Genomic DNA, 13680 nt, shown 5'->3' with positions numbered 1-13680 from the left:
GAAACATGGGGTGAAAGCAGTTACACAAAGGGTCAAGTGTCGCGGTCAAGTCTATTGTCCTGAGAGGTTTCAGTGTGTGTATACATATATATGTATATGTATATATATATATGTATACATATATATATATATATATATATATATATATATATATATATATATATATATATACATAAATATATATATATATATAAAGTATATATATATATAAAAATATATATATATGTATATATATGTATAAGGCAAGTCTCAATAAGGATATTTTACCTGCAAAAACCCATCATAAGTTTGAAAAAACGTTAGAGGAATTGTATCAAGAATTCATCTTCACAATGCTTAGTGAATATGATATTAATTTACATTAAATATATTGAGTTTATTTTATTTATTGAACCAATGTTCTTGCAGAAAATATCACTTCCACAAGAAGGTTCCCTTCATTGGCCCCATAAAATGCATATTAAACTAAAAAATCATGACGAGATCAAAAGTTGGTTTGTATGTTAACCTCTTTGATATGATGATACCTACATAGGCGTCATGAGGCACAAGTGGGTACATGATCATATTTTGTAGTTGTAGTGACCTTCAAATTCTGTGAACTGGTTTGATCACGTTTTCTGTATTTATTATTACTCAATGTGAAAGAGAACGAGTAATATTGCAGCAACTTTATATTCTATAACACGAGTAGTGTGATGCATTGTACATTAGGCATCCAATGCTGCGGGCAAGAATTTGACTTGTGTTGAAGAGGTTAAACTACTAAAAGGGTAGTTCATATGCCTGTAGATTTACATTTCAAATAATAAAATGTCAACCCTTAACAAAGATACTTACGTGGCTGTGATTGTTCTGAAGCGTTCCTGTCCTGCTGTGTCCCAAATCTGAAGTTTTACACGCTGGCCCTCTACCTCCAATGTACGGATTTTGAAATCCACGCCAATGGTAGTTATGTAATTTCCTGAGAAGGTATTGTCTGCGAACCGAAGCAGGAGAGAACTTTTGCCCACACCTGCAAGGTAAAAACAAGAGTAAGTATAGCCCATTCAACAATCTAAACCTTATGTAATTCTGAGATTGCATATAAAAATCACGACACATATCTGTAAGACAACAACTGTGCCAGATACTAAAGTGCATAAAAGTATCATCAAACAATCAACTACTCCAATAACTGCATTAAGAGATCTGAAAATATAAACTTCATGAATAATGATAGTCATTGTTGCCATGAGTTTCAGTAATTTAGCCTGCAGTCACACACTGGCAATGGTCATAAGCTCTTCAAAAGAATTCCCTGGAAAATACTCCAGCAATTGCACTCAAGTATCTATAATAACTTACTTTCAGTGCTCTATAAAATGTCCATACAAAAACACATACAAACTTAGATCACAAAACACTACAAAAGACTGCCAAATACTATACTTAACCAAATTCATCCCAGAAATCAGCCCAACAACCATTCCCAAGACAAGCAAGAACTACATTAGCACATGTATGTTCAGATCACCACCCAGCAATTAAGCAGTACAGCAACAACAAAGGATTGGCCTGGAAACAGACACTAACTGCTCAATGCAAGTACCACAAAGATGCAGAGAACCCTATTCTACTGTATACTGTCTTATGCTAATTCTTTCTAGCCAGCAACACAAAATTTCTTTACTGACTGACTCATAGGGATGGACAGGTGGGTGTGTCCCATAACCAAAGAGCCACGAGTCCCCTACTAAAGAATCAGGACAATTAAATTATTGACCATGTAGCACTGTTTCTACAAGAGAACTCTGGGAGGGCCTGGGAATAATTCCTAGATTGTGGGGCCTCAGGTTTCTGATCACCAAAACAATTATCGTTACTATTACCAGTGTTATGATCAGGTTATTGTGTTCAACTGATGATGAATAACTGAATAGTATGGTACCATTAGTTACAGAAAATCAAGACTGATGGGGAAAATATAGAATTCAGACAACATACCTGCATAACACTATTCTGCTGGACCTTTAGTTTATAACGACTTGGAATGCTTAATGAAGGGATGGCAAATACAGAGTTCTATCTATCTATATACCAAGGACTTTTTCCACCTTATAGGGAAAGTAGCCAAGTTAAAATGTATGCACCCACTCCCACCCACCACTCTTTCCTCCCTCTCATCTTAGCTCCTAAAACAGTGTTAGCAAATTAAACATCTTTTGAGTACTACATTCAACTACCAACACATATGAAACGGTATGGAATGTTATATCAATGTAGCGATTGACGAAACTTTGATGCAGCTACTGCTTTCTTTACTTGATGCTGCGACAATGGAACAATATGTAAAGTAATTCATAATTGTAGGTGGAGAGTGCAACAAGACATTGTTACCTTTCCCAACTTTAACTTTTTTGCACCCTACAGGAAGCTTCAATAATTAATCATACCACAACCACTACTCTACTTATTCCCAATTGTCTCCACTATCAACTTTTCTCAAAATCAATTTTACACAAATTCACATTAGTTAAGCCGTACATATCCTTGTCGGGAAACAGCACTAATGAGGTAATTGGGTTCACACGATGTGTGGGTGACTTGCCAACATGCAACCATTACTTTGCACATGCTTGCATTCCTACCAGTTCAGCTGGGTGAGCTTTTAGTTATTACATGCTAATACATGCACACACACACACACAAAGTAGCGTTCGCAACAGCTACTCCAGCGGTATGAGTTCGAATTCCGCGTAGAGCCGAAATCATTTCATTACCGTTGCGCTGCGAGTCGGCACTCCAAATCGTGGGCAGGGAGTTTTGTGTGTATTTACCTAGTTGTATATTACGGGAAGGGGAGCTACGCTCGTAGTGTCCGGTCTCTGTATCGTGCGCGCGTGTGTGTGTGTGCGTTTATTTACCTAGTTGCATCTTACAGGAAGGGGAGCTATGCTTGTGGTGCCCCGTCTCTGTATCTCGCACTATCTAAATTGCTCTTAAATTCGTGTATGGTTTTTGTACACACTATTGTTTCATCTAGTTTGTTCCATACATCCACCACTCTGTGGGGAAGGCTGATATTTTTCAAGTCTCTTCTATAGCTGTCCTTTTTGAGCTTCCTTCCATCCCCCCTTGTATTCCTCTTATCCCAATTTAGTAAGTCTTCTCTATCAAGGACTTCCATACCTCTCATGATTCTATAGATAATCAACAAGTCACATATTCCTCTTCTTTGTTCCAGAGTTGGTAATTCTAGTTTTCACACTCTTCATATGACAATTTTGAAAGTGTTGGGGCCATCTTCGTAATTGCTGTGTGCGTGTATTTACCTAGTTGTATTTTGCGGGAAGGGGAGCTATGCTCGTGGTTGTCCCGCTTTCGTATCTCGCAGTGTCTAGTTTACTTTTAAACTCATGAATGGTTTTTGCGCACACTATTTCATTATCCAGTTTGTTCCGTGTCCACGACTCTAAGTGGAAAACTGTTTTTCTTCAGTTCTCTTCAGTAGCTATGTTTTTTTTATTTTCTTTCCATGTCCTCTTGTGTGTAAGATCACAGCATTATCCATAGATCGGGCTTATACGAGTTCTGAACTTTCATCCGGGTAGGGTAATAGTTGTCGATCACGAGTCTAACACGTGATCCAAGACCATACTTCACACACAAACTCCCTAAAGGCACCCTCTGGACAACCATTCACATAAGTTGTTTACCACTAAATGTTTTTCCTGTACAAAGTTTTCAAAACACATTTTCTTCGTTTCATGAATGATATAACACACATTTTGCATTTTCTTAAATACTACATTGATCAAATAAATAGCCAGATAGTGATAAAGAAACCGAAGACTCGGGTCACCATTCAAACTGCTTTTAAACGAGTTGCCAAGCACTAAATATTCTTCTTTACAGTTTTTCAAGTTCCTAAGTAATATATCTTATTTCCACAAATCATATAACTTTTTAACGCTGTAATAATGTAAACACCGTAATGCATTTTCATTGTGCAAAGCAAAAATTCTCAGGTATTCGTACAACAAAAATCTCACGCAGAATTAGTTAATACAAGCTTCAAATATACATCCTTTCTTTTTATGAATTAACGACACAATTTTGCAGCTTCAATTTTTTATATTGGTACAATAAGGCCCGACAGTGATAAAAAAGATTTATGCTCGATTAGTATTTGGGGGAAGGCAACATCTGGCATCTACTTGTGACTATGAACATAGACACCTTTTGTTTATGTAGTTTCGGTGGTCTGTGAGGGTGAAAAAATAAACAACTTAAAAATAAAAATAAAAATATACATATCCGGCACGTATGGTTCAGTCAATACAGAGATGCACCCCCAAGGCAACATTATACATCAAAGTAGATGCAGCATGGCAATGTAACGCATTAACTCTTTTGCCTTGTGTGTGGCAGATATATTTATGAGCGAGTTTTACAATATCTGATGACTGATCCCTTAACACATGCGGGTGACGCTTATCGCATTACCACATCCAGTTGTAGTAAACTATAACGATAATTCTTGACGCACATCGCCTTCACAAGCCTCTTCCGGTGACGCGCTACGCGGTGACGCGAAATTCGTTAGGAGCAACCGGACGGTCGGGAAGGAAAACCCCGTTTTTTTTCCTGAAATTCGTTAGTCATCTTCGCTTCTTTATAACAGTCCTAATTCAGTAACAATGACGATATACATACGCACGACACATACAATGTAGGCCAAGTTCGTATAATACATGAATTCAAATGTATGATAATTGGAAATTAAGGATGAAGATTAAGTTGGAACTATACATGAATTTGAGGCTAGGTATGATGAAGGAGACGGGACCCAACGAGCGTTGTTCCTTTTCAGTATACTCCAATTAGGTAAAAACACACACATAAGTTAGCAGATTTCCCCCTCATGTATAATTTATAAAATATGTTAGCATATTAATTTTATTAAATTTCCATTCATTCTGTTCACTTGTTTGTGTATTTAATTGTTTTCGTTGCTAAGCTCTCTTTTATTTTAATTTTAGTCCGAGTTCAACACACGTAATGAAGCACCGTTGTTCATTTGAATAAACAAAGGAAAAGTAATTATAGTCAAAGCACACTGTACATCCTGCAGTGAAGTGGATTACAAAATACAAACCGATCCACAACTAATTCTGTTTTACACAACACTAGTTCATATTCAAGAGGACGGTCTCTTAGTTAAGGACTTCTGCTTTTGCAATGTCCCTTCCTACCATCTGCACGGTTGCCTGGATTCAAACCCACGCGCTGGACTTCACCAGAAGCTGTGTTACCGTTGTACCACAGCATGCCCCCCACCCCCACCCCCGCCGGATGTACCCAGCCATAAACAAATGGGTCCCCATATGCTGCGTTTTTCACGGAGAATCTGCTGCTTGCTTTAGCGTGCATCACTCGGCATCATCCTCAACGAGGGTAGCGAAGCAGCAGAAAAAAATGGGGAGGGAGGGGAAGAGAAAGGGAGGAGAGGGGAAGGGGGAAGGTTGAAGGGAAATGCTGTTGAACAAGACGTGAAAGTGAAATGAGGATGCGCAGCTCACCCCGTTTCCGATTTAATAGTATGATTGAAAATGTAAAATAAAGTAAATTTGCTCGTTTCCATATATATATATATATATATATATATATATATTTATATATATATATATATATCTATATATATATCTATATATATATATGGGGGATTATTTTTTTCCTTTTGGATAATTGAGGCACCTGCTAGCAGGGCCTAGCGAGTACGGTCAGGCGAAGCGACTATACTTACGGTTCTGCATGGTATGCAGAAAATGAACTACACTCAGAGAAACACACGAACAAAGTACAGATATGAACAAAAGAGAGAGAGAGAGACTGAGAGAGAGAGAGACTGAGAGAGAGAGAGAGAGAGAGAGAGAGAGAGAGAGAGAGAGAGAGAGAGAGAGAGAGACAGAGAGAGAGAGAGAGAGAGAGAGAGAGAGAGAGAGAGACTGAGACTATCTCGACCACATGAGACGGACGACCTTAGGGTACCGGACCACCGTCCCAGAGTACGTACAGTACTCTCGTCGCTACGCCACTGTCAGGAGGGGCAGAGCCGAGGCGTAGACCCGGGAGGCCGGTACAGAGACCGCCCCCCACCCCCATCCCACCCAGCGGTCGATGTGGCTTCGTCACTGCCACACCCGCTCGCTGAAACGCGAAACCGCCTTGCTTGCTCTCCGTGCTTGCGTACGCTACACTACGCTTTCACGCGCGCGCGCACGCACACGTGACCCCATCCCAGTGGCACAAGCAAAAAGGAGTGGCGCTGTTTGATCTCAGCCGGGAACCGATGCATTGATAGTGACCGCTAGGATCCTCTTACGTTGCATCGTTTATAAGACACCATGGTGTAAAATAGGATACGCCAAGACCCTCAGGACGCTTTCTATAGAGCTACCCTCCGTTCTCTTTCCTCGCTATTACAACACCTTGTATCACTCACGTTTCGGTTACGATTCCAATCACCTCAAACCATCCCGCGACCACGTTAGTCCCCCTTTTTTTTTGTTATAATTTTATTCCCTATTTTACGCAAATTTGTGCTTTGAACACACCTGGGTCACGGCTATCGTTTCACGTGCATGTCTTGGGTTTAAAGAAGGGAAAAGATGAATTGGTGAATGAAAAGTACAATAATTGATCATTTTACTTCCCCATCACTGTACAATGTAAACACAAATTGCATCAAAGGAAAAAATCAGTGTTATAATGCTTGGTACTTAACCGTATTTCGAATATATATATATATATATATATATATATATATATATATATACATATTATATATATATATATATATATATATATATATATAAACAGAATCAACATTTCAATGTCATAATAATATAGCGTCCTTACATTTAGAAAAAATCTATAACATCTGACACCGTTCCTGACCACTGGCAATCAACCCTTTGATCCTGGATCAGATGGCTGTAGTTCCTCCAAAGGTGAAGGTTTTATCTTACAGTGATGGTCCTCAAGTCTGTATTTAAGTTGTACTTAACTGACCCTTGCATTCTGCTTAAAGGTAAACCAGACCGAAGGACTTCGAAAGACAAACATGAAAAAACACGCGTACATATTCGCGAACTGAAAGTCTGAATTGATGACATCTTAAACCTGAGATGGGGAAATATTTTTCCTTACCTACGGATTCGAGGGCTGTACAGAATTATTAACTAGACGCCCTACTTTTTTCACACATTTTATTTACTCTTAACGTAAAAATTCCGCGTTAGTATTATGATGCATTTATTACCATACCGGTTTATGTTATCATGGAAAAAAATTCAAGGACTTGGGTTAATTGAATTTCGAGTTAAGCCAGTGCGTGACATACGCGGGTCTGAAAGGGTTATCAAACTGGGCTATTTTTCCTTCCACATCCTCTCTCCAACCTTCATTCGAATAATAAAATATGACTTCGCTTACAGAAATATTGACTTTATAAACATTTCAACATTATGTCTAACATTAGTATACATTTACAAGCTCTTAGTTCACCATTCAGCTTTGCTATATATGTCTGAAAGATAAATTGATATCTGGAGATTTGATCAATAGAATATTGTGACCGAAGTCGTTTTTACTCAAACAAACTCTCAACGGTCGGCGCTGGTAAAGCCCAGTGTAACCGTCTTTACGCGGGACGCGGGCCGAACGTTCTTCATTCACTTGGCGATCACGACGTTGAGCGACGGGGTGGGGGGTGGGGTGGGGTCTCGGCCTGAGAACTGTAGTGGCTCCAGTAACGTCTAACCCTACCTCCTCTTTACCTACACCCAATCAAATCTATTCACCACTGCCTCTTAACCCGTCCGAAGCTGTCATGCACTTCATCAATCAATCAAATCAGCCATCCCGATTCCACTGCTGAACAAAGGCCTCCTTCATAGCATTCCATGATTCATACGACCGCGCCAACCACGTAACTCCTGCAAACTTTTAAATATCGTCTCTCCAACTTCTGCCTGGTCATGCACTTAACTTTGTTTTATTGTTGCTGCCTGGTGATACACCTACACGAAACCCATTGACTTCATCATTAAATATATCTATCCCTATCAATCCATTCAATACAGAAGTCCACTTGTTAAGTACATTTTTTTGAGTGTCGACAGGATTTTATTCAACTGAAACCAAGCGATTTCATCCACCAGCAGTGAACCCAATAACCAAAGTCAATCCTTTCACAACAGTGCCGTTATCAAGATTCGTTTAGTTTATACAGATTCAAGGGCATTACGGCAACGACGTGATTAAGTTTATTTCGTTTGGACCTTACGCTATGGTAATCTAGAGTTTTTATTATGATTAACGCCTGATTACCTTATCAAGCTCATGGACCCTTACCGTCATGACGAGGGTAGTTTCCCAATTGCCCATTTCACAGCCATATTTCATAACTCGCGAGAATAGACTTCTTTCCAAACAGGTCCCTTTCCAGACTTCGGAACCACTAACCTTACTTAACCTTACCTTACCTAACCCTTCTATGACATACTCTTAAAATAAATAAAAGGTACGTTGAATGTCTGCACCACCAAGAGGTAAATATGGCGGGAGGGACAAAAGCATCATCACTCCCCAAGTCCGGAGGGGAAAAGATCCAAAATAACGAGACGGATTTAATGGACGAAGGTCAGGACAACCCTCTACTCTCACACGATTCATGTGACCCATGGGTTACCATGACGTCTGTAGAGGCTCACACTGACCCCAGGCAACAGCACCGCCACCGGCATCAGAACAATAGTACTCACTGCGGTGATACTGCGGCAACAAGCGAGCTCACAAGTTACTAGTGCAACGTGGTACGTAGCCATCACTACTACTACTACGGTGCCGGCATCGATAGATAAGGCCACCGGCTTATAATACCGGCTCGGCGAGCCGAACAGGGCTGGAGCCTGTGCCGGGGGCGGGAGCGAGTGACGGGTATAATTCCACGGCACGGGACCTGATTACGCTGGCGGTTGTTGGTCTAGGCGCGGCCTGATAACGACGCTGAGTACAGGTGCGGCCTCCTCCCGACTGCCTGGCGACGAGTGCAAGCATCAGACACTATCACCGCAGACATTGAAATTGGGCCCAATCGTGGACGGCATGTTGTCTGGGGGGACAAACCAACACAGAACGGTGACATGGCTTGTATTTTTTCCCCGTCAAAGCCAGACTTATCTATTCAGGTGGAACGTGACCTTGGGATCCAAGAATGATGGGGGAGAGGAAGGGTGGGGTGGGGAGCTGATACATCGATAGCCCTTTTCTTCCCTCCCAAGCCTTTGGGCTGAATAAAACGACCCGACTTCGAGGGCAACAGTATGTCAGCGCGTTGAGGGGTTCAACTGACAGCGCCGATAACATCATCGCCAAACAAAACGAGCGCAAGTGCAAATGCAAATTCCCACGCACAGTCTGAGTGCCGCCCAGACGCGCTGGGATTCCGAGGCTCTTGCACGTGTTCCTCTGTGGGATACACGAAGTTCCTCAGACCGAGAGTTCGATAGATCCTCACACAACACTCTCCTCACTATCGTGAGCTCAAGAGCACCTAGCGACCTTATGACGCACAACGAACGTCTTAACGTGGCCCTCGGGAAGATAAAAAGATGGGGTATAAAGAAACGTTCACCCAGGTGGGAAATTCCTGATTATGTCCTCCTTTCCTGTTTCTGTGAGGATGAAAATGCTAAGGTCAATTCAGCGAGAATAAAAAGAGATGGCTCACTGATCACTTTCCTCTCCGTGAACAAGACCGTGAAGAATGCACTGAGAGAGTGACAGCGAGAGAGAGAGATTGTGGAGGGATAGGAGGAAGGGGATGGTGGAGGTAAGGGGAGGGTGGAGATAAGGGGAAAGAGGAGGTGGAGGGAACTGGAAGGAGAAGAACTGAAGGAAAATGGGGAGGAAGACAGGAAGTCGGGGGGGGGGAGTACATGAAGGGAAAGGGAAAGGGAGTGAGAAGCAAAGATATATAGAACGGAAGAAAACGGGGAGAGGAGAGGGAGGGGGAAGAGGAGAAGGGGGAAGAAGAGGGAAGAGGAAGAAGAGAAGGAAGGGAAAGAGTAGAGGAAGGGGAGAGTGAGAGGGAGATTGGGGGAGAAGGGGAGTAGATAAGTGAGGGAGGTAAGGAGAGAGGGAAGGGGAGGCTGGGTAGGGGTAGGGAGAAGGAAATTAGCGAGAGCAAGCGAGAAGGGGAGGGAGGGGGGGAATAGAGGGAGACACAAGATAAAGAGATATACGGAGAGGCGACAAAAGGCGATATAAAGGAAGAGGTAAATAGGGAAAAAGTATATGAAGAGGGGGAGAGGATGAGAGGAGGAGGAGGAGTGGGAACGGGCGAGAGGAGAGGGAATGAGAAGAGTGGTGAATGTGATGAGAGAGTGAGAAAAGAGGGCGTGAGGAGAGCGAGGAGTGAGGGAGTGGTGAGAAAGAAGAGAAGACGAGAGAAGGTGAGAAGAGAGAGTAAGAGGGAGGGAGAGGAAGAGCGGGAAGAGGACAAGAATGGGAAAGGGGGAGGGAGGGGAGAGAGCGAGAAACAATGACATATTTTCCAGGGGAATCGTAATAAGTAAATCAAATGCCCACATGAAGAATGGTCACCCCATGAGATCCCACACGATGAATTGTCACCCTAATACGCCGATTAATTATAAATAGTGGAATAAGTATTAGGTTAGGTTAGATGGTGAATTATCACCCTGTTGAAGACTGGGGTGACGATTCTTCATATGATCTAAAATGAATAATAAATGGAAGAACGTACCTAACTCATTCTGACACCCAATTCCCATCACTACACACTCCCTAATGATGACGTCACGTAGGGTCAGACTTTCCTCGATCCAGATGCATGGTAACCACGCAGACCATGTGGTTGGTCACGGAACAAAAACCTGTCCTTCGACCCATCACGGTAATACTAGACACGCAACTATACGATATGAACAAACCAAGTATGCCTACAGGCAACTCAGTTACACAATATTTGAAATACCAGATCTACTTGAATTCGTTTAAAGCTAATATTCAAAAACTTATTTTGTTCCTTCAACCGTCAGCAAAAGTATGAGAGGCGATCGAGGTTTGAAAGTTGTTCAAACTATAGACGGAGTCGACATGCATCAAAACCACAATGACGACTAAATCCTTGAGTTTACACTGCATCCCCACTCATGCATATCTCAGATACGAATACTCCTGTTGACTGACTTCCTTTCATAATCATCATTCCGAGCGGCTCCATGTCACGAAATAGATACAACATACTCCCAACCTACAAACACAGCCCACCTGAAAAAATAAATAAATAAATAAATAATGTGTGTTTGGCCCATTGTTCACAAACCCCAGTGTCCACCCCGGCCTAAGCCCAAACGCCATCTCGTTCCCATAATGCGTCCCACCTCTCCACTACCATGAAGTGTGGCTGCAGCCACTTCGAAGACGTCAAGCGGAGAAGCAATGATTGCACGACTGAATCCGTCAAGGGCTCCACGGCATCAGCCGCATCACTGCTAACCTCCCCCCCCCTCCACTTCCCCCCCCCGCCCCATCTCACCCCCAACCCCACCCTGCCAGACACTGAATGCACAAACTTGAGTAACGAGAGCACACCCGTTTAGGGCAGCTGGCACTAGTACTTCCGGGCTAACAAGCATCATGGGCAGCAGATACGTGATCCTGCACCCATGGACGCAAGTACAAGCTACAGCGGTGCTTTGATGTACAACGTCGTATTGTCATGTCTGGAGCATAAAAACTCCCGCGTCCGTATACACTGTAAACGCAAAACTTTCGCCTAAGCCAAAGCTCACTACTTGTGTTGTTTTGAAAAGTATTGCAAGTAAAAACAGCTTCCTCGTGATATAGTTTATACAATTCTCGAACAACTACACTTGCTTCACTAAATACGTTGTTTCTACAATATCAAAATGATGAACTCACTAAAAACTGATATCTGCGTTCGCTATCCCTTCAACTAGTAGTCACTTTAATCGCTTTTATTGCTTCGGCACTAACGTTAGATCAAGTTAAATTAAACTAAAGCAATGAACTCACTTGGGCCACGTCTGTTACTTCATCAATTTCAATTGCTACGTTCCCTGGGCTGCTAGGCCACTTCACAAAGGCTTACACAGCGTGGCCCAAGCTACCGTGCAACTTTATGCTTCTCAACATGCAGCACGAAATAGTCGGCTGAAACGAATGTAACGGCCAGTGTTATTGTACGGCTACCTAACCTTGCATCCACATTCACGAATCTTGGTACTAAAGCCCCAGTGATGCCTTCACAAGTACCCTAGCCCAACTCGTTTAAACTTCTAAATCACACCATGCATCCATAAGCGGCCCATCTCTCACTTCCCAAGCGGTTCATTCACAAAACACCACCCACTCTCCAATGTTTCCCTATTTTTCTTCCACCTCTCAAGCATAATAAACTCCGACACAGCGTTTTCTTGTCCATGACACTTAACAGCATATACTACATTTCATGAAACATACAAACCTTCAATCCGTAAAAGTTATACTATATATTATGTATGCAATAAAAAAGTCGGCGTGGCTGGTTTCGCTACTGGCACGTATACATGAAGACCCTTGATTCGATTAGGGAAAAATATAGCGGAAGAAAATATGGCAATAATGATATCGACCATAGCTAACCATGCTTCTTCTTTCCCACATCTTGTATTTCCGAAATAAAATTTTGGTAACATCTAGCTATTTTAAACATGTAAACTATGCATACTTTTAAGATAAGGCCTTGCATGAACGAGAACGCTTATATTTCTCGTGACAAACCATTCTGGAATACTTCTTGAAATATTTAATTCCTGAACTAGCAACAGCTGTGATGATCCTGCTATTCAGGCTGAATCTACCAAAGTCTAAAGTTATTTTGTACTCAATGACTACCCTGTGTCGAATTGTATGATATAAGTGCAACAAATATCAGTACATTGCTGTCATAAACTAAGCTTACAATGCATGTAGGGCCGTAACCAGGAATTAAATTTTGGGGAACTATTCATACTTGGGGGGGGGGGTGGCGCTACTGCTGTACTGTGCCCACACACACATACTATATATAATCATTGATAATATTTTATATGCCTGTAATGATGGCTACAATCTTATGTATATACATCATGTATCACAAATTCTCCATAAACTTAGCTTATTTTTGTAACTTTTCCGGTGTAGGGTATTTATAATACTGTTGAGTAAAAATAAATTTGGGGGGCTAATTGGATTTTTGGAAGGCTAAGTCCCCCAGAACCCCTCCCTTGGCTATGGCCCTGAATGTATGTGGCTCTGCAACTATTCCTTTCAATGCTCAAAACACTAGAGTAATTCTCAATAGCTGCCACGCATATACTTCTGGACAATTACTCCAACTGGACAATAGCAACAATAGCAATTCACTAGTCCCTAAAACAACATTCCAATAGGAAAAACGAACATATATTCAATTTGACCATCTATCTCAAACCCAGACAGAAGTGAATGCAGCATTTTTTTTTATTGTAATACCATCTTATTCTAATCACTCCCTGAATGCCTTTAGAGCTTAATTAATAACAATCACCTGAGAAGACATATTGTTTTGTAAGTATATCAGCA

The 13680-nt window shown here is 41.7% G+C and overlaps 1 protein-coding gene across 1 annotated transcript in view; it reads right to left on the bottom strand.

Annotated features, from left to right (window-relative positions):
* Positions 1-13680, bottom strand: part of Rab35 (RAS oncogene family member Rab35) — a 72307-nt gene that overhangs the window by 41804 nt on the left and 16823 nt on the right. The window contains exon 2 of the mRNA XM_076192017.1: positions 841-1015. Within this exon, the coding sequence (XP_076048132.1) occupies positions 841-1015 (175 nt within the window). The remainder of the gene's footprint in view (positions 1-840; positions 1016-13680) is intronic.

The sequence above is a fragment of the Oratosquilla oratoria genome, chromosome 10 (assembly GCF_046742065.1).
Source record: "Oratosquilla oratoria isolate Oo_2021 chromosome 10, ASM4674206v1, whole genome shotgun sequence".
Lineage (NCBI taxonomy): Eukaryota > Metazoa > Arthropoda > Malacostraca > Stomatopoda > Squillidae > Oratosquilla > Oratosquilla oratoria.
This window is presented reverse-complemented; position numbering and strand designations above follow the sequence as displayed.